This window comes from Perca fluviatilis, chromosome 15 (assembly GCF_010015445.1).
Source record: "Perca fluviatilis chromosome 15, GENO_Pfluv_1.0, whole genome shotgun sequence".
In the NCBI taxonomy this organism is placed as follows: Eukaryota; Metazoa; Chordata; class Actinopteri; order Perciformes; family Percidae; genus Perca; species Perca fluviatilis.
The window spans coordinates 25,380,259-25,407,568 of NC_053126.1; the positions used below are offsets into that span (position 1 = coordinate 25,380,259).

At 39.9% G+C, this 27,310-nt stretch overlaps 2 protein-coding genes across 4 annotated transcripts; one reads left to right on the forward strand and one right to left on the reverse strand.

The window, feature by feature from the left end:
• Window positions 1–3,105: 3,105 nt before the first annotated feature.
• zgc:158403 (tetratricopeptide repeat protein 39A) lies at window positions 3,106–22,534 on the forward strand. Of its 3 annotated transcripts, none has more exons than XM_039825533.1 (18): window positions 3,106–3,420; window positions 4,172–4,276; window positions 4,781–4,912; window positions 5,287–5,339; window positions 8,100–8,167; window positions 8,396–8,460; window positions 9,293–9,392; window positions 9,624–9,689; window positions 9,783–9,894; window positions 10,025–10,092; window positions 11,262–11,321; window positions 13,851–14,012; window positions 14,144–14,235; window positions 18,142–18,262; window positions 18,421–18,532; window positions 19,035–19,149; window positions 20,139–20,255; window positions 21,848–22,534. In XM_039825533.1, exons 1-18 carry the CDS (start codon window positions 3,386–3,388, stop codon window positions 21,954–21,956), a joined length of 1,692 nt encoding a protein of 563 aa, XP_039681467.1. In that variant the 5' UTR covers window positions 3,106–3,385; the 3' UTR covers window positions 21,957–22,534. The 3 variants fall into 3 exon arrangements, with proteins under 3 accessions (XP_039681467.1, XP_039681468.1, XP_039681469.1); XM_039825534.1 differs by having other exon boundaries at window positions 9,783–9,891; XM_039825535.1 differs by lacking the exons at window positions 3,106–3,420; window positions 4,172–4,276; window positions 4,781–4,912 and having other exon boundaries at window positions 5,322–5,339; window positions 8,105–8,167.
• A 504-nt stretch (window positions 22,535–23,038) lies between these two features.
• On the reverse strand, window positions 23,039–26,901 carry gadd45gip1 (growth arrest and DNA-damage-inducible, gamma interacting protein 1). Its single transcript, XM_039825536.1, has 2 exons — window positions 26,473–26,901; window positions 23,039–23,668 (listed from the first exon to the last, which is right to left on the reverse strand). The coding sequence occupies exons 1-2, from the start codon at window positions 26,871–26,873 to the stop codon at window positions 23,377–23,379; spliced, it is 693 nt and encodes a 230-aa protein (XP_039681470.1). The 5' UTR covers window positions 26,874–26,901; the 3' UTR covers window positions 23,039–23,376.
• Between the last annotated feature and the right edge of the window lie 409 nt (window positions 26,902–27,310).

Below are 27,310 nucleotides of genomic sequence, written 5' to 3' on the forward strand. Positions count from 1 at the left end.
GAGGGTGGAGCAAGAGAGTACGCGTAAAAAAAAAACACAACTTGATTCTTTTAGATAATTTAATGTCTTTCAAAAAATAATAATGTCGCTATATATCTGCCCCAACTCTGGCCCTTTTTAAAAAATCGGCTCAAATCGTTTGTTTGCCTCTACTGTCTGGTTAACTCTGCTTAAATTGCTGCTGCTAATTTGCACTAAAATTATGTGACCTCTTGTTGTTTATATAGCCTACACTTTATTCTTTTTTACTTTTCTATGCTCTTGTTGTATATTTTGTGTAAATCCCTTTGAATTGACTGCGTGTATGAAAGAGAGAGTTGCAACATTAAGCTGCTGTTTTCCTAAAAGTGCTTTTTAAATATAAACTGGGGTCTCTTCTAACTGACAGAGAGGAACTATATAATATGGGTTACACTCCTTTACAAGTTACAGTGATGAGTTCTAAAACTTCTCACAGCGCTGAGATGCAAAACATCTAAAGAGTGGATTGCAGGTGGTGGAGCATGCATGCAACAAACTCGTGTGAAAATAATGTAGCTGAGTGGTGATGGTAAGTGTAGTTCACGGTACTGTTTAGCCTACACCTGGCAGAAATGAGGATGAAGGGGTCATGAATTCATAAAAAAAAAAGTTGGGTATACAAAAATTATTTTCTGTAAAAATAAAAGAGAATATTTGTCAGAAAACACTTGAAAAATATAGAGAGACCACATTTAAAAGGTGAAGAATATGGATGAACCAGCAAGACAAGACCCTTTGCCATCATTGCATCCATGTTTTATACAACAGCGCCGCCAAGCGACATTACTGCCAAATGACGTTGAATATGAACAGAGACTACATACTGACCTCTTCCTTTAGTTTTGAATCATCTGTTTAGTTGCACCAAAGCAATTACTGAATTTAATTCATTGATAATACGAATGAACTGTAATAGGCCTACCTTTTCTTGCCTCCTTAAGTAAATCTATACTTCACATTCTGTCTCCCGGTGTTGTGCCGAGTTTTGCATCCTTGCAAGAATTGCATCCATTCGGGCAGCAACAATAATATCTGGCAAATAATGCATGTCTCTTAACACTCATCGCTGCCAAAAACAAATTCAAAAGTTATAGACATCATGATTAATCGTCATTGATGAAAATGACAAAAGTGTATATAGTTTTTAAACAGTCCTTTGCCTTAAAAATAATTTTCACTTGTGGATGCAATTCTCCGCAGGGATGCAGAACTTGGCACAACACCTGTCCCCTCAGGTAAAGAAAAGCTTCAGCATGCCAAACTTACTATTCACATCCATATGAATGAATGGAGGCTTTATTTAAAACATAAATAATAATAGCTACAATAAAAGCTAAAAGAACAAAACACAACATTAACTTAACATGTGCAAAAAGGAATAGGAAGAAGCAAAATCTTATTTAATACTACCTTTTCCACTACTATATAATAATAATAAAAATCATCAATGGCTTCATATTCATATCATATCCAATTTTTAACGCATTCTTTACAATTTGCTACATATGTAGACGTACTATATACTCACACACCACAAAAAAACAAAACATACATATTTACATATGTATAGCCTATATTCAGCAAAATAAATAATCAAACAAATAAATAAATATTCTGACAATGTCATCTCACACACACACACACACACACACACACACACACACACACACACACACACACACACACACACACACACACACACACACACAAACTAGAGGTGGAGTAAGGTTTTACAGTTTTTTCCCATATTTTTTTAAACCATATTTTTTTTACCATTTGAAACACACATTTCATATGACCTAATTCAGTTTGAACCCATTACCCACTGTTGTTCACTACTGTGAATGAAGTACACAGAGAAAGTGCAAATTTAATGTACAAGTTCACCAAACACTACACAAGACCAATGCTGCAGACTGAGGAACATAGAATGCATTTCTCTCCATATACCCAAATCAGTCAACATGTCAACATGGAGAATCACAACCAAACATGTTCCAGTTTTCATACAGCTACTACAGTAGTGGGCATAACACTATTAGCTCAGCAAACAGACAAACCTAAAATATACTTCTGTGTCTAATGTCTACAAGTGTGTTTGGTGTTTTGCAAATCACTGTGTGTATTGTTTTGCAAAAAGTGTGAGGCTGACATTGTGCTTACAGTAGTGCACATCTGGGCCAGTGATTTGCTCCTTGAGTGTAAGGTTTTGATAATTGTGTAATACTTTTGATTTCAGTGTGTAAGCAATCGGCAAAAACTGTAAAGGAAAGTAAGATACAGTGTAAGATAATCATTAGAAGAATAACAAATATACAATACAAAATAATGAAATAAAAATAAGAGAACATGAGAATAAAATAGAATACGACAATGTATCAATAAAAAACGGAATAAAATGTAAATACTTAGATAAAAAAGTAAATAAATAAACAGAAAAACAGATCAATAAAATAAATCCCATTTAACCAAAGCCAGGCTAGAAAGGTAGGTCTGTAGTTTGCTTTTAAAAACATCAACGTTCTCTGCTGCCCTGTTCCACAGATGTGGGCCATGTTATGTAGGCCCAGCAAACATGGTCAGTCTTGAAGTTGGACAATACATTGGAGGGGGAAAATAAAGTCAATAAGACGTCGGTGTACAGCATACTCAATTTCACCAGACTAGAATATGTCCGGATGACCATTTACCTGGTAGCTGCTCGCACCGGATCCTTTTATTTTTTTTATTTTTATCTTTATTTACATATTTTCACAAATATCATGTGATACAAACAATTTTGAAAAATTCGGCATCCTACTTAAAATATAAAATAAGGCTGTAATTTCCATTCAATAAACATTACAACCTTACATAATGATGACATAACATAAATAAAGTTAAAGGTACTTAAATACACAGTAAGAAAAGAGGAAAGTAGAAAAAAATGTATAAATAAAAAAATACCAAAAAAGATTTAATTGAAAGGTAGGCCATATAATCACATTTCCTTGAAAAAAAATCAGCTGTATGAATACTTTTCTTATTGCTCGCAACTGATCCTGTGATCCCCGCTGTTTAATGTGTGCGTGGCAGTGATGTAACAGTGATGTAACAGAGGAGGAGTCAGATGCGCCTCTACTGCGCTCGCTCAAACTGTCGGATCCTGTACAGATGAACGCATGCCTCTACCTCGGAGCACTTTGCTTAAATTGAACCAACAGGCAAGTCGACGCCAACTTCCATGTCACTGCTGTAGTTTGGCAGCTTGTTGGTTTCAGTGTGCTGCTGAAGTGGTGAATGCATCTTGAGTGAACTACTGCTGAGTACTGCTGAGCGCCTGACAGGTGTTGGGGACCGCCACCCGGCCAGAGAGAGAGAGAACATGTCCAATGGGAAAGACGCAAATGCTGCAGAGAAGTGAGTAGGCAACTTCAAGTTTAGTGACACGCAAAAAGTTGTCTTTTCCCTAAATATTTGATGTCTCCTTCTGGATCAGCAGGTAGGATTCTGTTCATCTTGGGAAATGGTAAAAAAAGAAAAAATTATTATTTCCTGTACAAAAGCTGTACAGGAAATAATAATATAGATTCACTCTCTGCTGCACCACAATGCTCGTTTCCTTGTCGTCTGCCAACCTAGTTCATTTTGTCACAAATATTTCCAAGTAAGTGACATTAACAAGGTGTCACTTGCCTTGGTGCTTGGTGCATACATAAACAAACAGAAATTGAACATTAATGAAATAAACAAAATATACAGAAAGAAGTATTTACAAAATAGCTGTTTAACATAAGACAAAACAGGCTGAATGGATTGAGGGCAGAATGTGCAAAATATATAGAATGCACAATGGGAAGGTGTATAGTCCTGGATGGATGTTGATGCAGAGTGTGGGGAATAGGACATTTAATATATAATATAATCATTTTATATTAAGGACAACACAGATGCTGCTTTTGTGTGATGCTACTCTCTCATTGCATCATGCGTTTAGTGACTAAGACTAAACTTCAGGCAAACTTAAATGCATGTTGTTGCTCTTTGCTGTGAACCTCTTACCTGCACCACACATGGATCCTGTATGTTTATCAGTGTGCTGCTGATTTCCCCTCTACTCAGCGCTTTTGCTGTGTGCACGTTTTGATCCGTGTTTGTGTTTGTGCGGCAGCTCCTCACAGATGACTCTGAAAGAGTGCCTGGATGAGTGCATGGAGGCCTTGGATCTCTTCCTCAACAACCACTTCAATGAGAGCCTGGAGAGGCTGCGGCCAAGGTAACGGAATAATCCCTGAGTCATGTTTGGCTCCACACAGGTTTGAACCAGCTGTTGACAGTCTGTGTACTGCATACATGTTTTAGCACATTCACTGTGGTATCTTTTAGTATGATGTCAGCAGAATTTAGTCTCGGGTGATGTTAAGAAGAAGAAGAAACTGTGGTGTGACCTGTGAAGTAGCCTGCTTCCTGTCAGCCATGACACGAGGGTGGGCCTTGTGTAGGCTTCAGTTCTCCAGGATATGAGGTGTTTGCTGAAGCTGACGCCCAACGTGTGACTGTTCCAACAGCCAACGAAAGGCAACCCTACAAAATAAACACTATGCACAAGACGGCCTGGGACGGCAGAGGAGATAGGAAGAATAAAGAGTACCAGACATTTGCTCTTATCTTTTCTCAGCAGGAAAATGCGCCGGTCATACAGTAGCTCTGCTCTTTAAAATTGCCTCTGTTTGCCTCCAGTGTATAATGTTGATCCTGCCACTCCATGTTTCCTTTGTAGAGTGAAGGAGAGTATGTACCATGCTCTTATCTACGCCACAGTGCTGGAAATGCAGGCCATGATGACTTTCCAGCCTGATGACATCAGCAATGCAGGAAATACCATGAAGAGTGCCTCGGAGGTGTGCCAGAGGTCAGGATGTCACATGAATGTATATTATTTTTCACCAGTTTTAAGCATATCGTTTCACTCATTTCATAGACTGGAATGATAATTTCTTTTTTTTAAAACACTATTCTCTCACATGCTGTCAACTCTTCTTCCACAGTCCATCAGCCATAAGAGGCAAATTTACAGGATTGCATTTACATGGACTGTTTCTGACCATACTACCAATTTGACTGCGTTTGCATGAGAGAAGCCATTAAAGCAGCTGCCAAGATAATGTGCCAAAATGGTCACATGCAATTCGTGGATGATTGCTGTCACTGTCAGCAAATATGTGTTTAGCACGAATACTAACACCATTTCTTTTGTTGATACTAAAGTATTGTTTGGTGTTTCAGGTTTCGACGGAAGTCCCCAGGTTTAACTAACAAGTCGGAATCGCTCACTGAAGGTAAAAGGTTTACATGTTTCTCTTCTTTTTTTAAATCCACCCAGAAAACCGTAAATGCAAAGGGAAAATGTGTAATTTACATTTAATTTTCCTTCTTTCAATGGGGATAACATGTACAATTGTCTGAGTTTTCACTATGTCATATATCCCGCACATTTTCAATGGAGTTTGATGGCAAAAGAAAAACTATAGTGGCCTATCTAAAACGGTCAGTGCCAATCTTCTTGATTTTGTCAACTTCTCCATCCAACAGTAATGATTTTTTTTTTTGCAGACTTACAATTTTCCACTGACATTTTACATCCGTAGAGAAAAAAGCTCTGAAGCTGTAGCCGCTTAAGCACTGCAGTGCTCTAAGCTAAATGCTAACATTTGTATGCTAACATGCTTACCATGTTCACCATCTAAATTAAGATTAGATTAGATTAGATTAGACTGTATTAGACGTTATTGTCCACCTTGGTGGAAATTTGTCTTCGGCTTCTCCAAAACATTAAAACACAACTATGACACTGGATATTATCAAACATTAAACATACAGCACACTAATACTACACACCATTAAACTTAAAACAATAATTGTGCAATGAGCAGAAACAGCAGCTGGTGGAAAGAAGGTAGGATACAGCCTACAAGAGAACATATTTAAAATACCTGGTCTTTTGTAGTGCAGTCATTTTGCATCCAGTGCCTCTATGGCATGGGGAACAAAAGACCTCTTATAAATATTCCGGCTCGCCCTCGGGACCCTGAATCGACGGCCAGACGAGAGCAACTCAAACTCTGAGTTTAGTGGGTGTGAGGCATCCACAGATATCTGTCTGGCCTTCCTGAGTACCACACTGTCAAATAGATAATTGAGCTGCTTCTGTGGCCTGCCAATCACCTTCCCTGCTATTTTAACAATTTTGGAAAGCTTGGTTTTGTCATTTACATTCAGGTTGCCATACCAAGCTGTTACATTAAAGTGCTCATATTATGCTTTTTGGCTTTTCCCCTTTTCTTTATTGTGTTATATATATTTTTGTGCATGTTATAGGTTTACAAAGTGAAAAAGCCTAAAGTCCACCCCAAAGGGAATTACCATCTCCAACAGAAAAAACTGTTCACAAACTGCTCCAAACAGCTCTATTGTAGTCCAGCCTTTACTTCCGTGACGAACGTGCGTCACTTTGTAACACACGTTATAATGCTCGCCTAGCTGTTAGCATGGCACGCCCTCATACTCTGCTTCTTAATGGCTAGTAGTCCTTACCTAGCTACTGCGCATGTGCGACTCCCAACAAAGATTGAACAGAAGTGAGATGTCTCACTCTGTAGCTCTAGTAACAGAGAGCTCAACACACAGGGTGAAAAGAGGAGCTGTAGCAATGGTACAACCTCTAAATACAATTATGAACCTGAAAATTAGCATAATATGAGCACTTTAAACCGTAAAATACTTTCTACCAGGCCCCTGTATGCTATCTCAAGTATGTGTTGACTCACACTGAAGCTCCTCAGTTTCCTGGTTAGAAACAGGCGCTGGTTGGCTCTTTTAAAAACACTCTCTGAGTTTGCATTAAAACTTAAGGTGTGATCCATGATTGTGCCCAAGTACTTGAAATGTTCCACTACCTCCACAGGGTGGTTGTTAAGTACAACAGGGGTGATGTTACTGGTCCCTCTTGGTTTTGTTTGTATTATAAGTTCTTTTGTTTTTGCCACGTTCATTTCCTAATGAGAAGTCTGACACCAGTCCTGCAGTAAAGTGACCTGGCTGAAGTAAGCTTTCTCATGTGCGGCATTATTTTCTGTGAGAAGTCCAACCAAAGCCATGTCATCAGCATATTTCAGTAACATTGCTGCTGTCTACAGTCATTAATATAAATTGCAAAATAACAGAGGTGGCAACACGCAGCCTTGTGGTGCTCCAGTATTTAAAACAAGCTCATCTGAGTATGTTAGCATGCTAACATTAGCTAATTAGCACATAACTCAAAGCACTGCTCAGGCTGATTAGAATGTCATTAGACTTGCAGATATTTGGCCAGAAACCAAAGTATTGCACAAGTAAAGACCTTTTGAAATAATTATGTCGCTAAATAAAATGTCAAGAGCTCACCAAATAATTGCAATTCCCAGTAAGGAGGGACATGGATGTCTGTACAAAGTTTTGTGGCTACACATCCAATAGCGGTTGAGATATTTTAGTCCTGGCCAAAAGTGTTTAACCAACCGACTGACAGAAAATAAAGAGGAGTGGTCCCTGGGGGATAAGGTTTTATTGCAGAAAATAAGCCCTGGGGCAAACAAGTTAATGATACTTAAACATTTGTTCCGCAAGACCATCTTCACAGATGAACACCACTTTTATGACTTATGAAGCGTAACTGCAATCTTCAGAAGTAAAAGCTAACACTAGGCTATAAACAAACTACACCACGGTTGCATGACTTTAACATCTCCACCTCTAAAGTGGCAGTAACGTTTAATGTCCCCGACAACCTCTGTCGCCTCATTTAGCCACTTGTTAGCAACTGTTGTTAGCACTCACCTTTTTTTCAGACGTGTAAAAACATTCAAATACACGAGTGGAGCATCCCTAAAGCCATGCAGCTAGTGTGGCTAAATCCTATGTGAACATGGTCTTCCCATATTATTTGCTATGAGCGACTGATGAGGTAGCAGTGAAACAATTTGATGCTTCATTGCTTGTTGATTTTGATCCCTGTATGTTATTTATTATTTCACGTGTCATGTTTATGCATGTTTTTGCAGTGCAGCTTCACGCTGAAGTGTGTTACGCAGAGTGCCAACTCCAAAGAGCCGCTCTCACCTTCCTACAGGTGCAGTAGGCTAATCCCATTTTTAAAACGTAGGAATGAACTGTATATATCTGTATATCTAACGTAACCGCACACCACAGTTTCCACATTATCAAGACTGTGTTTATTTAGGAAGTGTCCAGTAAATATATTGAACGAACATTCCACTTAGGCCATTTTATATTTGTTTGAATGATAATCTAAGCACCTCCAATTCAATTTACCCATTCCCTTGTTGTTTTTTTGCAGGATGAGAACATGGTGAGTTTTATCAAAGGAGGGATCAAAGTACGAAACAGTTACCTAATTTACAAGTAAGTAATGAGAGAGAAACGGTGTGTATAGTTAGTAAAAGTCTGTAGTGTTATATTTTATTGAGCAAAAAGGCTGCATACGTTATCTCAATATTTATTTCCCACTCTTTTCGCAGTTGCAAAATTTATTATCAAAGGGCCACTCGACCAATTTTGCCTTCTGTAGTTTTGGAGGAAAGTTTCTAAAATGTAAAATATAGCCCTGACGATGTCATAGTGACATCATCAGGCTTATCTCATTTTAGATTTGGAGACTTGATTCAATAACAGAGTCTCCTTTACGAACTGGGCATGTGGAGTATCAGGCAAGGAGGTTCTTAAAAGATGCTATTGGTTTGCATTATGGGAAATGTAAGTGTTTTTGGAGCTTGAAAGTCCGGATATTTTGGCCTCTGCTGCACAGATTTTGATCGTTCTTTCTTTTTGAAATTTGTATCTCACACAATTCCTATATGAAAGTGCAACAGTAAATCACTGGAGAAACCTTTTAAGTTAGATGTTTGTTTTTTTTGTTTAGTCAAATGTCTTTACGTGGGGGCGACCTCTAGCTCACCCGGTAGAGCGTACGGCTCGCCCTATGTATGCTCAAACCTTGGCAGCGGCTTGGGTTTTGATTCTTACCCAAGGCCCTTTGCCGCATGCCATCCCTTCTCTTTCTCCCGCATTTCCTGTCTTTTTTCAGCTGCTCTAATAAAGGAAAAAGCCCTCATAATTTGCCCCCCCTGCAATGACTCTGAGGACCCTCTGTTGAACATCACTGCTATACAGTATTAGGTCATTATGCTTAGCTGTGTTGCTAAACAATTGACATCAATGCCTTTTTTTCATCCAGAGAACTGCATTCCTTCATACAATCTCACAACTGTCTCAAAGGACCCAGCCACGTTCACTTAGAGGGAGGAATATCATTTGGAATAGGGGCGTTTAATCTGGTACGTCACAAAAGCAGCCCCAAACACCATCGTGTGTGTGTGTGTGTGTGTGTGTGTGTGTGTGTGTGTGTGTGTGTGTGTGTGTGTGTGTGTGTGTGTGTGTTGTGTGGTGTGTGTGTGTGTGTGTGTGTGTGTGTGTGTGTGTGTGTGTGTGTGTGTGTGTGTGTGTGTGTGTGTGTGTGTGTGTGTGTGTGTCTACCATACAGTTTATCAGGTCTTCTTTATTCACAGACACTCTCTCTATTTCCTCCACGGATACTCAAAGTTTTAGAGTTTGCGGGCTTCTCTGGAGACAAGGTGTGATATATATATATATATACACACATTTCCTCCATTATGCATTAACTGACACACTCATGGATGTTTTCTACATGTGTGGTTCTGTTTTAGGAATTTGGTCTGTCTCTGCTGCATGACGGTGCGACCGGGATGAATTTGCGCTCCATGCTGTGCGCTCTGCTCGTGCTCTGCTACTACACCTTTCTCACGTTCATCCTAGGTAGTGCTGTACCCCCTCCAAAGCATCACAAGCATCGGAGATTCAGATGATTCTGATCGTGTGGTAATATCCTGTCATTGAAAATGTCGGGACGATGTGTCATGTGTATCGTGTCTCCGTTCTGTCCTCTCAGGTACAGGCGAGGGAGACGTGACTGAAGCTGAAAGGCTGCTGAAACCTTTCCGTCTCCGCTACCCACGGGTGAGTGGCAACAAGGACCATCTGTTTACAGGATGCATCACTTTCTAGGAAGTTCTGAAGTGCTGAAAGTCCAGGATATCACTGCCTTTGTTGCATCTATTTTGAGCATTCTTTTTTTTAATGTGTCTCTTACGAGTGCCCCAACTTTAAGGAAGTGCAATAATAAATAACTTAAGTACAAAATCTCTAAAGGATAATTCATTTTTTTTTTATTATTTTGAACTTTTTCATCTTATTTTTGTAGTTTGGGCCATCGTTTCTATCAGTTAATGATAGACATTGATTACATTGTACTCACCAAAGTAAGTGCTACATTTTCGGAACGTGGCAACCACAAATTAAAAGAAGTCAGACTGGGCAACTTCCTGGTGCAACTTTGAACTAACACATGTGCCCTTTTTATGCTCGCATACAGTTTTTTTTTTTTTGTTTGTTTTTTTTTAGCAAAGAGGGAATATTGAAGTGGTTCAGATCATCTGGCTATAAACCATTGTTTTATTTCCATTTTTGCTTTCACATCTCAGCAATTAGCTTGAGTGGTAAAATGAGTACAAAGTCATAATTGATAGAAAGTAGTCAGCAAAAAGTTAAAAAAAAATAATACATAAAACAGAATGATCCTTTATTGGCAATGAATTTGGAATTAATTTAACTTTTTTACGTCATTGCCCTTTTTAATCTTTCTATTTTTACACCGTCTTTGTGTCTCAATGTATGGCAGCTCTTTCTTACAAATCCCTCCTTCAACACATATATTTTCTTTTTTCTTTTTATGGTCCAGTCACACACTGAGAATCCTCCCCACCCTGATTACTTTCATCTGATACTCACTCCACCTTCCTCTCACGCAGCCCCTTCTGCACCCTGCATCTATACATCCTCTTTCCTTCCTTCTAGTGAACTCGCACACCTTCAGGCTATCGCTCCTTCCACTCCCCCTGACTTACATTCTTGTGACTTCATAATACCTGTTTCCACTCCACCTTTTCCCTACATGCCTGCCCATCCCAGAGAACAAACTCAAAGCTCTGGCACAATGTGTACCGACCCAGAATAGAAATGTCTTGGTTAAACATTGGTTAGAGTAATTGCTAAACAACAGGTCTGCTTGCAGATAGAGGAGAATTTAACACACAGCAGACTGAAATCTATTTTTTTCTTCTGTCCAGGGAGCAATATTCCTCTTCTTTGCAGGCAGGACTGAAGAGATCAGGGGGAACATTGATGAGGTGTGTTTTGATGAAATGTGTCAGGGACATGGCTTGGAAGAATGACTACTGATGTTATATTTCCTGTACATTTAATTTCCTTTTAATAGAGAATTTTGTTGTCAGAAAAATGTAAATAATCATAAGTGATTGCATGCTTTCTTGAGAGCGAGTGAAGCTTGAACATTTCTGGTAATATTGATGCCATGTTTTAGCCCCTGAGCTAGCAAAAGACCAGCACCCAATGTAAATATTTAATACACAACATTCCTCCAAAGCATAGTCCCTCAGGGGCAGAGCCAGACGTTGTAAACCTTCAGGGCTCAGGCCAAACCTGGGGGCGGGGGGGAATCCGGGGGTATGCTTAATTTACGGCAGCTATATGCACTAGTTTTCAAGCCATTTGATAATAGAATGTCATAAAATCTGTACATCATTTGGGGAAAAACATTTATAGTTGCCAAGGAAAAGGATCTTTTGGGAGAGCCAACATCCGATTTTGTATCTAATTGTTCTCCAACTGTCTTCATCATTCGGAAACCTGAACACAACCGATGTTGAGGATGATTCATTCTCAATCCTGCCATCTAAAGAGACACAACAACTGTCTGATGTTTCTATTTTTAAATTACATGACATACAGTGCCTTGCGAAAGTATTCGGCCCCCTTGAACTTTTCGACCTTTTGCCACATTTCAGGCCTCAAACATAAAGATATAAAACTGTAATTTTTTGTGAAGAATCAACAACAAGTGGGACACAATCATGAAGTGGAACGAAATTTATTGGATATTTCAAACCTTTTAAACAAATAAAAAACTGAAATATTGGGCGTGCAAAATTATTCAGCCCCCTTAAGTTAATACTTTGTAGCGCCACCTTTTGCTGCGATTACAGCTGTAAGTGGCTTGGGGTATGTCTCTATCAGTTTTGCACATCGAGAGACTGACATTTTTGCCCATTCCTCCTTGCAAAACAGCTCGAGCTCAGTGAGGTTGGATGGAGAGCGTTTGTGAACAGCAGTTTTCAGTTCTTTCCACAGATTCTCGATTGGATTCAGGTCTGGACTTTGACTTGGCCATTCTAACACCTGGATATGTTTATTTGTGAACCATTCCATTGTAGATTTTGCTTTATGTTTTGGATCATTGTCTTGTTGGAAGACAAATCTCCGTCCCAGTCTCAGGTCTTTTGCAGACTCCATCAGGTTTTCTTCCAGAATGGTCCTGTATTTGGCTCCATCCATCTTCCCATCAATGTTAACCATCTTCCCTGTCCCTGCTGAAGAAAAGCAGGCCCAAACCATGATGCTGCCACCACCATGTTTGACAGTGGTGATGGTGTGTTCAGGGTGATGAGCTGTGTTGCTTTTACGCCAAACATAACGTTTTGCATTGTTGCCAAAAAGTTCGATTTTGGTTTCATCTGACCACAGCACCTTCTTCCACATGTTTGGTGTGTCTCCCAGGTGGCTTTTGGCAAACTTTAAACGACACTTTTTATGGATATCTTTAAGAAATGGCTTTCTTCTTGCCACTCTTCCATAAAGGCCAGATTTGTGCAGTATACGACTGATTGTTGTCCTATGGACAGAGTCTCCCACCTCAGCTGTAGATCTCTGCAGTTCATCCAGAGTGATCATGGGCCTCTTGGCTGCATCTCTGATCAGTCTTCTCATTGTATGAGCTGAAAGTTTAGAGGGACGGCCGGGTCTTCGTAGATTTGTAGTGGTCTGATACTCCTTCCATTTCAATATTATTGCTTGCACAGTGCTCCTTGGGATGTTTAAAGCTTGGGAAATCTTTTTGTATCCAAATCCGGCTTTAAACTTCTCCACAACAGTATCTCGGACCTGCCTGGTGTGTTCCTTGTTCTTCATGATGCTCTCTGCGCTTTACACGGACCTCTGAGACTATCACAGAGCAGGTGCATTTATACGGAGACTTGATTACACACAGCTGGATTCTATTTATCATCATTAGTCATTTAGGTCAACATTGGATCATTCAGAGATCCTCACTGAACTTCTGGAGAGAGTTTGCTGCACTGAAAGTAAAGGGGCTGAATAATTTTGCACGCCCACTTTTTCAGTTTTTTATTTGTTAAAAAAGTTTGAAATAGCCAATGAATTTCGTTCCACTTCATAATTGGGACCCACTTGTTGTTGATTCTTCACAAAAAATTACAGTTTTATATCTTTATGTTTGAGGCCTGAAATGTGGCAAAAGGTCGAAACGTTCAAGGGGGCCGAATACTTTCACAAGGCACTGTAGGTAGGAATTTGGCAGCATTACTAATCTTTAAAAATATTTTTAGTAGACTTTACAGAATGAGTCCTTAACATATAACTTCTGCCCTATTGATTTGCCAGTCCAGACAAAGAGACTGAGGGGATATGACATAGTTATTTTAAAAACCTATAAGATTAGGGGATTTTGAGAAAACGTTTGGGGCTGGAGCCCCAGAAGCCACCCCGTCGCTCCGCCCCTGGAGTCACTGTTGCATATTCTTGTTAATGTTCTATATGATGTATTGTCATTGATCTGCCAGGCGGTGGCACTCTTTGAAGATGGCTGCAAGGCCCAGCAGGTGTGGAAGCAGTTCCACCACATGTGCTACTGGGAGCTGATGTGGTGCTTCACCTACAAGCGAGCGTGGAAGATGGCGTACTTCTACGCAGACCTGCTGAGCCAGGAGAGCCGCTGGTCCAAGGTATAGAACACCAGACGGGCGAGAGGAGATCAGTGGGAATTTAGTTGGTTGAACTTTCAAAAGAAAGCTGTGCGTCGATCTGGTCGAAAGCCAAAATGGTTGAATGCTTACTTTATGTTTCTAACTGCTAGGCCATGTATGTTTACATGAAAGCTGCTTACCTCAGCATGCTGGCTGAAGATGAGGCCAGGCCTTTTGGGGAGGACGAGGTTGAGCTCTTTAGGTAAATGCACACACTGTAATTGCTCCATGATTTATCTCAGAAACCTATACCAAATACACAACATAGACATAACAACACTTCAGGATGTAACTAAGTTGTTAAAGGTCCCCTGCAGACATGTTTTGAGACCTATAAAAATACTCTTGCTTTGAATAATTTTTATCTGATGTAGTTTTTCCACCGAAAAGTTTATTACCTCACTAAAAACTCTGCATATTGAACCACATAACCGTTCTGGTTTACTTTCACCGCTCTCATCAACTTGGTTTCCCGCAAGGAGGCAGCTGTTTTTAGCGAGAAAGCTCTGATAAACCCATTGTACACTGCCTGCACAGCACCAAACGGCACAAACAAAAGTTAGCAACTAGCTGGTGAACATAGTGGTGCATTGATATTTCCCTCAGGAATTGGTGGAGACCAAAAACAGAGCTAAAAGAGAGTTAACATTGGACTTAAATTCATTAGGTGGACAGAAGCAAGATATGAAGGTAAATATGGTGCAAAACGTGAGAGCTTGTAGAATACAATGTGAGAACTTGCAGAACAAAAAAATTGAACTTGTATGTTAAAATTTGCACTTGTAAAATAAAAATTTGCACTTCAATAAACTTATAAAAAAAAATTTGCACTTCAGGGTTTAAAATTCATTACATTTAAGAAGTCACAAAAGAAAAAAACATGAGAGCTTGTAAAAAAATCTGAACTTTAATTTGAAATTTGCACTTGTAAAAAAAAATATTCTCACAAATGTGTAGATTGATATTTGCATGAACACACGATGTATAGCTGCAAACACGTAATCATGTACTTGTTTTACTCAGGTTGATTTTCCATCAAAACCACAACTCAGTGATTACAACCTTCGAATCTGTCACTGTTCGCTGCCGCATCACAAAGCAGCGCACTCGCCGACTTTTGCAACACTTGTTGCGATACATTTGGTGCAAAACTAATTTGTACCTGTGGACTTAGGCTGTGGAGCTCTGATCCAACAGGACGGGAAAGCAGCGTTTTATCGCCAGATGAGGGACAACTCTGTCCGGCTTATTTAGCTATGTCATTATGGAAGCCTGGTTGAATAGCGCAAGCGTTAGCTAGCTAACTAACCAGCCTGATTCTAAATAATTACCTTTTAATTATCTTAACACTTTTCAACAGTCAAACCACTGAAGAGTTCCAGGTCCTGCAGCGGACCGTCACCAGCGGGATCGGCCAGCGGAGCAACATCGCTATTATTGCCAGAAAGTCGCGTCGCACTCGAACTCGCAGTCGGAGCTCCAGCGGGACACAGAGAGCCCCGCACCCGGTAGCATCGGCACATCCCCGGCCATGACCACAGCTTGCTTTGCTGATGTTGTGCCTCACTGCCAATCATTGCACCCGCGAGGCAGCAACAATAGCTTCTGCAGAATTACATCCACCGCCGGGCAGCAGCAATCATTTTTGCCGGAATAATGCGTCATCTCTTTACCCCTCGTTGCTGCCGAGATTTGCACCCAGGTAGCAAGGAAATGATAGTCTGATAAAACATTGATGTCTCTAAACGTTGTAAAATTATAATCATCATTGATGAACATGACAAAGGAATGTATATAGCCTACATTTTAATTAAACAGTAGCTACTTTGCCTTATAAAATCATTATTTCCCCTTATGGATGGAAGTCTTGGCAGGGATGCAGAACTTGGCACGGTGTTACCCGCTGATGACGGTCCGTCGCGGCTGCAGGACCTGGAGCTCACCGCCAGTGTTTCAGTTTGACTGTTAAAGTGTTTAGATAACTAAAAGGTATTTATTTAGAAGCTGGTTAGTTAGCTAACGCTAGCTTGCTATTCCACCAACACTAGCGGTGAGCTGCTACCGGGTGCGGGGCTCTCTGTGTCCCGGCTGGAGTCCCGACTGCAGGTCGAGGTCGGCAGCGACGCTTTCTGGCAATAATAGCGATGTTGCTCCGCTGGCCGATAACGGCTGGTGACGGTCCGTCTGCAGGACCTGGAGCTCACCGCCAGTGTTTCAGTTTGACTGTTAAAAAGTGTTAAGATAATTAAAAGGTATTTATTTAGAATCAGGCTGGTTGGTTAGTTAGCTAACGCTAGCTTGCTATTCAACCAGGCTTCCATGTGACATAGCTAAATAAGCCGGACAGAGTTGTCCCTCATCTGGCGATAGAAACCCTGCTTTCCCCGTCCTGTTGGATCAGAGCTCCACAGCCTAAGTCCACAGGTACAAATTAGTTTTGCACCAAATGTATCGCAACAAGTGTTGCAAAAGTCGAGGCGAGATTCGCCTTTGTGATGCGAGAGCGCATACAGTGACAGATCGGAGAGGTTGTAATCACTGAGTTGTGGTTGTGATGGAAAATCAACCTGAGTAAAAAAAAAAAAAGTACATGAGTAAATGTTGCATTACAAGTTTGCAGCTGTCATTGTGTTCATGCAAATATCAATCTACACATTTGTGAATATTTTTTCTACAAGTGCAAATTTCAATTTACAAGTTCAGATTTTTTTTACAAGCTCTCATGTTTTTTTTCTTTTTGTGACTTCAAATGTGAATAATTTTTACAAGTGCAAATTTTTATTTTACAAGTGCACATTTTTATTTTACAAGTGCAAATTTTAACATACAAGTTCAATTTTTTTGTTCTGCAAGTTCTCACATTGTATTCTACAAGCTCTCACGTTTTGCACCATATTTACCTTCATAGCAAGAGTCCAAATGAAAACATTGCTCTGTGTGTGCTGGATGTGTAAATACCATAGACTGTAAAAGTAGTGGACATAGCATCACTGGCGTCAAGCCTTGGTTTGTGGACTGCCGTTTTGAAGCCTCAAGTTTGGCCATCATTGCAGATTGTCAACCCCTCCTAATTGAGTCATCCAGTGGACATTAAATGGCGGGTAAGGGCGGCCTCTGGCTCACCCATTGGGAGCATTCACCTCATGTTGGCGGAGTCATGCAGTGGCGCAGGGTTCGAGTCCGGCGTGCTGCCCTTTGCTGCGTGTCATCCCCCATCTCTTTCCCCCTTTCATGTCTGTCCACTTTCTAAATAAAGGGAAAAAGCCCCAAAAATAAAAAATAAAATGGCAGGTAGCTGGCGCCATTTATCTGCATGTACGGCAGTACAGAAAATCTGCAAACTTTCCCCTAATTTACCAGCTAATGCTAGAGGTAGCTAGCTAGCTTGGTTGGCAGAACGCTGAAGAAGAAATATATCTTTAGGCGACCGAAATGTTCCAATTAACTTTGAAGTGAAAACACACAGTGAGAGGGTCAAAGTATAAGAAGAAAAACACGGTCAATACCCAAAAACAAGTTCACGGCTATTTTAATCTCCACAGTGCCATTGTTAGCATTGCTAAGCCTCTGTCCTAATTGACAGGTCGGCGTGTAGCTAGGCCCCTAAAGCATCCCCTGCCTTATAGTCTGTTAAAATAAATGGGACCATAATTTACCAAATAAACATCCTGCTGTATTGAAGAAAACTTGAAACTAGCGATTGAAACCATAAACTTATTACTGAGGTAATAAGTAGGGTCATTTTCCCATAGACTTTGGAAACAGACTTATTTTTCAACCAGTGGAGTCACCTCCTACTGGAACTTAAATGCAAGTTTAAGGCACTTCCGCATTGGTTTCACTTGTCAGACCCGGAAGTTTTGTCCATTATTTTTACAGTATATGGTAAATATGCAACTGTTAGCTAACATGTTTGGTGTAAGGTGATAATATGTCACATTTGTGTGGTTTACAGCTAGTTACACTCCCTCCAAGTGGCTATAAATAAATAAATAATTAAATGCAGGTTTAAAAGGAAGTACATCAGAAGTTTTAGGCAATGTCTCATTAATTCAGACCTCATGTCTTCTTTCCTAATTATTCTTCACTAATGTTCCTGTGTCTTTAGACAAGTGCCCACCTTCAAGCAGAAGATAGCAGGGAAGTCTCCCCCGACTGAGAAGTTTGCTATCCGTAAAGCCAGACGCTACAAGGCTCGCTGCCCAATCAGGCTACCAGTGCCAGTGCTGGTAAAGCTACACACACGTACACACACACACACACACACACACACACACACACACACACACACACACACACACACACACACACACACACACACACACACACACAGGCACATATGTTTGACTAACAGAGCCTTCTAACAGTATTCACCATTTCATTATAGGAGATGATGTACATGTGGAACGGTTTCAGCATGATCAGCAAACGACCAGAGTTGACTGAAGGCATGATGCAGACTTTGGTTGATGCAGAACGCACCCTGCTGGAGTCTCCTGGTAATAGCACACACTATTCCAAACCAGAACAAACCCCACTTCTGGGATTTCACTCTTTTTGGCCGGATGTCCGTTACATTCCTCTTTCTTTGTGTTGGCATTCTTAACTCCGATGGATTTCTGAGGACTATGGTTAACTGCTCCTCAGATCTCTGCAGGGTAAATCCAGACAGCTAGCTAGACTATTTGTCCAATCTGAGTTTTCTGTTGCACGACTAAAACAACATTTTGAACGTACACATGTTCCACCAAAACAAGTTCCTTCCCGAGGTTATTTTACAGAGGCACCGCAGCTCTGCCTGGTGCTTAGCGCCACCCAGCATGATTGTGATTGGTTTAAAGAAATGCCAATAAACCACAGCACGTTTTTCTCCCATCTCTGAATGCTGTGTGGACTAGCTAGACCCTCCTCCGCAGCGCTGTGGAGGAAGGTCTGGCAAAGCGAGACAACCTAAAATATAACTGTAGACAAAATGAGATAACTTGACACTGTCCTCTACAGATAACGAGTATTCGTTGGATGACCGCTGTCTGATCCACCTGCTCAAGGGTCTGTGTTTGAAGAACCAGGGTCTCCTCCAGGCTGCTGAGGAAAGCTTCAACAAAGTGTTTTCCAGGTGACTTCCAGTGGATTTAATTTCAAGTTATTCCATGCTAACACGGCATGCAAGTCAACAAACCATTTATCTTCTGTGAACAGAGACACATCAGTGTGTGTGTGCACTGCCTGTAAAAACCTGGATGCAGTTTTTGGCAACATGGATGAACACACCGGCCATTTAGACCAGTGTTGAGACCAAGTTAAGACCACTTAACTTTCAAATTTTAGTAGGCTATGCCTTTCTCCCAATAAGAACTAAAATTATTAACGGGTCCAAAGTCATCCTGAAAAGGACTTTTAAATTTAGTGTTTGCTTATCTTGTGTCAAAATCTTAACTGAAAATTTTCCTGACATTTAAAGTCAACACTGAACTGGATGTACTGACAATGCACTGTTTGCTTAGTTTCCTCTCAACTCACCCATCAAGTCATACAGTGAATATTTACATAGCACTGAAGAATGACAGCCATTCTTGTTTAAGTCACACTGATAATGACTACGTTTACATGCAGATATTATTCTGGTTTTTGCCCTTATTTAGACAATACAATGTTCTGACTAAGCTGTTTACATGGCTAAAGACAATACATATTGCACTAATATTCCTGTTTACATATAGCAGGGCATAATATGTTTTAAAAAAAAAAAAGTTTTCCAGCGGTGGCGTACTTGTTGGACCGTGCGAACACAGCCTCCCTCTTTTATTCCTTCAACCAGCTTCTTGAAAATGTCGGTGTTGCGATGTTTGTGCATATTAAAAAAACCTGTTGATACCCAAAAATATTAGTGTGCATGTAAACCTACTCACTGAATATAATGACTCAGGCTTTCAAGCAGGTCCTGAGAGAAACATTTGGTTCTTAATTCACTTCAAAAGTTAGTCACCTACCCGCATGGAAAAACCAAACTCTTGTTCCTTATTACAGGTTAACTTACATTTTAAAAAGTAACTGTATTATGTGACAGTTACAGTTAGTTCACCTTCTTCATGTGTGTGTGCTCAGTGAAAAGAAGATCAAGTTTGACCACTACCTGGTGCCTAACTCTCTGGTGGAGCTCAGTCTGCTCTACATAGACCAAGGCAGAAGGGACGAGGCTATTAAACTACTGCACAAGGCCAAGTAAGTTACTCCCTTGAAGCAGCTTCATTGATGCATTCAGCATCAGAGACACTGTCAAAGCCTGCCACCTAGATCCAGCAAGGTGACAAAGTCGAAAATCATTTGTATTCTTGTGCATAGACTGTAATGTGATACAGAAATGCAGTGCTTTAATTAGAGTTAAAAAGGTTCTAGTAGTCTAGCCTGCACAGCTTTCATGTGCAGCATTTGGGGGCACAGCATTGTCTGCATGGATTATTGTGCTGGTACACATTCATATTTTGTAATAGAAAACATCTTGGGGATTATGTGTAATCAAAGCCCTTATTTAGCTGCCTTCCTACCTCACACAGCAGCACATTTTGGCTTCCTCTTGTGTTTTGTCCAAGCAAACATTCTGCCCAACACTTAACAAGAAGTACACCATGAGTACCTGCATTTATTAGAAAGTGACAGGAGTGAAGTAACAGTACTCCGTTGGACAGAAATGTTACGTACTTTACTAACATAACAAAAACCTAAAAATATGAATGACCAACAAAATAGCCCATATTTAAAGTGTAATGTAATCCATTAGAACAGCTGTGCAATAAATACAAATATGGATGATATTATGGACAATTATTCGGCTGGAAATCATTTATTCAGTTTTTTTACATACATACATACATACATACATACATACATACATACATACATAACGAGCATGACTCTTTTAAAAACAGGGTAATAAATAAAGCTCTGTTTTTATCTGTTTTTAAAAGGAGTCATGCTCGTAATTTTTTTCATGCTTTTAATTTCTGTGTTTTGCTAAATGACAATAAAAGGAATACATATTTATTTGCTGCCTTGAAGATAGTTGGATGAAAACATCAATACCACTCTCATGTCTATGCAGTGAAGGTAAGGTAGCAGCTGCTTAGCTTAGCATAAAGATATAGGAAATGGGGAAATCGCTAGCCTTGCTCTGTCCAAAGGTAACAAAATCCGCCTACCGCAGCCAAGAAATAGTTCAACACAATAACCCGCCCTGAAACTGCAACTTGTTGTCTTTAAACTTTCGTTTTTGCGCGTATTACAACTTGCTACATAGTGAGCTTTTGAGGTGCTAGTAGGCAGATGTTGGTAGCTTTGGACAAAGCCAAACTAGCCGTTTCTCCATGTGTCCAGTCTTTATGCTAAGCTAATCGAACCGGCTGCTGGCTGTAGCTTCATTTCAAAGCGGTATCCATCTTCTCTTCTGACTCTTGGCAAGAAAGTGAATGACATTTTTTTTCCTAATATACCTTAGTAGACAGGATAGTCCCGCAATGTACAGCGAGTACCATCTGTATGGTTACTCAGTGCATAGCCCCTACAGGAACACTAGAGGTTGCTCTCTGCCTGTTACAGAACAACAATTGCTATCCACTCATGGGCGGGGGTGGGGGGGTAATAAATGGGTTCTTGAAGACTAATAAATTATTTATCAACCCTCTGCTCCCATTGGATAAAAGGCAGTAAAGGAGGCAAGTTGAGAATTCACAAAAAAAAATGTAATGTATTGTAATATTCAATAAAACGCCAACACTAATCCTTTCACACTTTAACTTTCCTCCACTGTTTTGACTTAGACACAACTACAAGGACTACTCGATGGAGTCTCGGACACAGTTCAGGGTACACGCTGCTCTGGCCAAACTCAAGGCTGACCCCGGGGAAGAGGAGGACACTCATATGTAAGGAGGACATTTCTTCACACTGGACTCTCCATTTCCCTCACAGTTATGGCTGTTTTAGCCCCAGTTTTTTTTTTTTAACTATCCATTTTCAACAAGTGAATGCTGGTTTTTGTTTTTAGCACTGTGTTCAGGTATACCTTTTTGTGTCACTGTCTACACTAACATATCATTGGACTAAAGTAAAGGCTGCTTTACAAAAGCCTAGGCTGCCCAGACTGGCTTCCAAGATCATAGAAGTGTTTGACATTGTCAACTGAGGGACAGTGTATATACAGTACACTAGATATTATGGACAATGTTTTCATGGTTTACATAGAAAAATGAACAACACTAAATTTGAATCCATTGATTGAAAGCATCACAACCAGTGCAGGACATTTTATGACTTGATGAAATGTATAGTAATGACTTTATATTTTACTAAATTAAAATAGCTCTATATGATTTTTACATAATTAAGTTACTTCAGCATACTGTGCAGTTTTGGAAAGACTACATTTTAAGGTGTTAAGATCTAAGGTATTTTAAGATACAAAATTGTTTAAAAAAAAAACTAAATTAGAAAATGGTTAACTGACTTGAAGAAATGTATGCCCCCCCCCCCTCCAGTCAGCAGCCAGTATTCTATGCATTCATTCATTTCTTACTGTGTTATCGCAACGGAAATGCATACGAGTACAACACACCACAGCTAAAGAGGTGAACAGTTTTCTGCTGTTCAACTCAGTGACAGTCTTGGTGTGTTTGAATTAATCAAAATCCAGTGTTTACGCACATTTGTAACAGTGCATGAACTTTCCAAAAATTTCAGAATGTTTAATATTTTTGCATAAATAAATTCTACATACGACTGTCTGTTTTGTCATTAATGATGCCAAAATTACCTTGTAATATTTATCATCCTTTTAAAATATTTTCAACATACATTTCGTGTACAGAGGCTCAGTCCGTACCGCAGCGGCCACACGTTTGATTCCGACCTGTGGCCCTTTGCTGCATATCATTCCCCCCTTCTCTCTCATTTCCAGTCTTAAACTGTCCCGTTAAGTCTTAAAGATGCCCCAAAAAATAATCTTAAAAACATTTCTGTACAGCAATGTATTTATTTCAGCGACAGCTAAATACATAAAAAGGTAATGAAAAATAACATGCTTAGTTTTTTTTTACAAAAGAAAAAAACATGGATGGGGATTTTCTTTAATCCAGGCCAATAATAATAATGTATACTGTATTAATCTCGCAAGGGGAAATTACAATGATTACAAATGCCATCAGGTAACACAAGGTCTAACCTGTATTCAGATACTCTTTCACAAATGTCCCAGTGAGTTGTATTATGCAGCACACCTTCCATCTCAGTAAGTAGTTAGACCAAGCCCCAGCAGTTCTGTATGTCTGAAATGACTCCGTCTAGACTTAGACTATGAGGAGGCAGCAGGAGGTGTGACAGGGGCCACCACCTGCTCCTCTTTCAGTCTGCGTTTCATTAGTTTCTTCTTCTTCTTCTCTTCCTTCTCTATTTCAGCAACCATTTCCAAGAACTTGGGGCTGCGGGGGTCCACTGCGTAGCCAAAGCGCTCTCTGGCCTCGGCCAGCAACTTTGCACGCCGCGCTTTCTCCTCCTTCAGCTTGTGCTTGGTTTCCCGCTTCTCTCTGCGCCAGTCCGCTATCATCTTGGGCATTTTGGCCATGTTCGCTGCTAGGAGTTTCTCTCTGCGATGGAAATGGAAAAGATTAGTATGACCGATGTTAATGTGCTGCATCGTGCACAGTTGTTCAACAGGTCGGTTGGTTCACATTATATCTCCACAACTATGAGATTGATTGCCACGGAATGTGCAGTTCTTGGTCCTCGTAGGATGAATTATGTCAATCTCCCTGACTCTTCCTCTTATGTTTTTTTTTTTTAACACAAGACTATTTGCCCATTCCATATTAAAAATCACAATAAAATACATCAAATAATACATACACATCATATACTGTATATACACATACCATTAAACAGTTATAAATGATCAGTTTCTTTATTTTTAACATAATTTGGGACAATGCACATTAATTAACATTGAAGTTAAGGTTAAATGTGCCAGGGTTAGCTTGACAGCTAATTTGCATCCGTGATCACAACACAACTGTCAGGCACGCACAAACACAAATTAGTCGACCAATTGAATAGTCGATCAAAAGACAAATAATTGACTATTTTGCTAATTGGATCATTGTTTTAATCGTTTTTTATGCAAACGTTTAACTCATTCATGCAATATCAATGTATACTGAACTGTGCATTAGTATGTACTGACATCAGTAAATAGGAAATATTCAGTCTCTCTACTTGTTATATTTAAACTTTTTTACAGTTTACATAGGCTATCATTATCATATCTTGATATATCGTGATACTTCTTGTTATTGCACTATCCCCTTTGCTGCTGTAACACTGCAAATCCCCCCGCTGTGGGAATAATATAGCATTATCTAATCTCAAATTCTCACTTTGCAGCTTTTCATTTGTAAGTATTTGCTGCTTTTCTCTGCTTTAAGTGAACATAAACTGAATATTAACTTTGGGACTTGAACTGTTGGTCAGAAAAAGCAGGACATTTGAAGCCACCACGCAGGAAAACTGATGGACATTTTCTGACTAGTCAGGTGCAGTAGTATGTTAACAACCTTAACTAATGATACTATGCGGTTGCATTATGGGAAATATAGGGACACAGCATTTTTGGAGGCTGATCCATCCTGGAGACAATTCAAGATATGTCTGATCTCTCTTGGGAGCTCCCCAACTATGTGGAAGCACGATTTTAGTTGTAGATTTAAAAAATGACTACCATGATTGATGAGTGTAAATTGAGCTCTGAAGTTCTGTGAATGAGCTGAAAGCATCCTCTTCCTCCATCAGCTGGTGTTGAGGAGTTCAGTGTGGATGGATTTGCTGCTGGTTCTGTTCACCTGGGCCACGTTCAGCCACGTAGCAACACGTTTTTTTGTTTGTTTGGTTTTTTTTAACTGCAACTGGTGTGAGTTGAACACCCTGCTGTGTGCCCAATTGCTCTGCCTTTTAATTACCACGAGTTTACATACACGTCTCTGCTGATTGGGCATCACCTGTGACACAGCCACTGAACGAGAGAAAACGCACCGCAGAGCCGTTGCTGTCCCTTGACAAAATGTTTGGTCTTTGCCTTTCAAATATATGCTTACTAATAAAGTGAGAGAAGTTACGTTTAAATTAATTCACAAATTCTACCCAGCAAAGTGTGTGCTTAAGCGGTATAAACCAGACATTGCATCTGAATGCTCTTTCTGTAAAAAGGTCAGATGAAGATATTTCCCATTTATTTTGGAGATGTTCCTACACAGAAAAAGTCTGGTCAGACGTTCCTTGAATTTATCCAAACCTATTTCATCACAGATTTCTCATTTTGTTTTAAGGATGTTGTCTTTGGTGCGGTTGAGCTTAAGACTGATATGGAAGGAAACCTTTCATTATTAATCTTTTATTTCTACTCGCTAAATATCACATCCATAAATGTAAGTTCAGGGGCTCAAAACCTCTCTTACCTGTGTTTGAAAACGAAGTCAATGAATATTTGGACTCTATAAGATATTCAAAGAACTGTAAAGCTCTGAAGACTGTGCAGATATAGTCAACCCTTGTGACATCCCGTGACTGAATGATATTGGAACTCTTCTAACTGTTAAGTGATGCTATGAATTGGACTGCTTGTTGATGAGCCTTGCTGGACTTTGCAGACTCCCTGGGATATAGGAGTTGCTTATGTATTTATTTTGTGGTTGTGTGTGTATGTGTACTTTTGTGTAGAGCTGGGCAATATATCGATATCGTGATATGAGACTAGATATCTTCTTAGATTTTGGATATCATAATTTGGCATAAGTGTTGTCTTTTCCTGGTTTTAAAGGCTGCTTACACTAAAGTGATGTAATTTTCTGAACTTCCCAGGCTTTTGTAACTGTTCTATTATTTGCCTTTACCCACTTAGTCATTATATCCACATTACAGATGATTACTTATCAAAAATCTCATTGTGTAAATATTTTGTGAAAGCACCAATAGTCCAAACTATAATATCGTTGCGGTATCGATAGAGGTATTTGGTCAAAAATATTGTGATATTTGATTTTCTCCATATCGCCCAGCCCTACTTTTGTGTGTTGTTTGTATCTCTCAATAAATTAATTTAAAAAATAAATAACCTCAGAGCCGTTGCATACCGTTCCGAGAAACCGTAGCAAAACGGTACACAGCGTTTTGAGATTGAACGTGCCCTTGTATTCTCTTAGCCCCAGCTTGTGCCTCACATATATTTACCAATCCATAACGGCAGTAGCTACATCCTGACCGCCCGGTACTACCATAGACAGTATATAAACGGGTACTAACCGTGCTGGCAGTGAACTGAAGTTAAGAGTAAACCGACCAGCGTACCAGCTAGCTGTCCGATAATTGGCGCACCACCGTTAGCTACAGTAGCATTACTCACTTTGCCAGCCGTTTCTCGGTTTCCTGCTTCTCCCTGGCCTCAATGTTCTTCAGCATTACCTCTAACGGAGGGTGCCACTCCTGTTCCTCTGCGATGATCTTGTCCAGCTGCTCATGGCTGGGCCACAGCAACGCAGGGTCGATACCCGACGCTGAGCCGTAGCGACCGAATAGCTTCCTGTCATACCGGGCCGTCTTCTGCCACTCCGGCGTCTTCTCGTTGTCCTTGTCTGGGACGTAGGGCTCCCGGAGGTTCAGCTTTAAAGGTCTGGGGTTATAGGACGCCGCCTGCAACAGAAACCCACTTTGGGAGTTCGCAGAAAATACAGTTTTCGAACATGAAAGTCCCTTTAAAGTCCTACATAACATTGCCGTCCTCCTGCACAACATGGACGCCGCCATCTTTGTTAGTCCACAAAAAGGACCCGGGGTAAAAAAAAAAAAGAAGAAGAGGTAACTACGGCAGTGCCTGTTCATCAGGATAATAATGCTGATAATAATAATAATAATAATAATAATAATAATAATAATAATAATAATAATAATACATCCATGCTTTAGAGTCTTTGATCAGGAGGCAGTGCTCTGGTATGTTGGTAAAGTTACAGTTTAAAATGTTTAATATCTACTTTTTGGTTTGGTTAGTCTACTGGGACACGCAAGGCACGACATTTATATAGCACGTTTTATTACAAAAAGGCCGCTCAAAGTGATTTGATTAAGACATTACATTCATTGCATTAGAAAATAAGCATATGGCATTTAAAAAACCTGTTTAAAAGAATGATAGTTTCGAAAGAATTAATGTGTTAATCAATTAGTTGATCAACAAACAATAA

Coding starts and splice junctions, on each gene's coding strand:
- zgc:158403 (XM_039825533.1), top strand. CDS start 3,386: ATGTCCAATGGGAAAGACGCAAATGCTGCAGAGAA. Junction 5,340..8,099: donor GTCGGAATCGCTCACTGAAG/GTAAAAGGTTTA, acceptor ATGTTTTTGCAG/TGCAGCTTCACGCTGAAGTG. Junction 14,013..14,143: donor AGGAGAGCCGCTGGTCCAAG/GTATAGAACACC, acceptor TCTAACTGCTAG/GCCATGTATGTTTACATGAA.
- gadd45gip1 (XM_039825536.1), bottom strand. CDS start 26,873: ATGGCGGCGTCCATGTTGTGCAGGAGGACGGCAATGTTATGTAGGACT. Junction 23,669..26,472: donor ACCGAGAAACGGCTGGCAAA/GTGAGTAATGCT, acceptor TTTCCATCGCAG/AGAGAAACTCCTAGCAGCGA.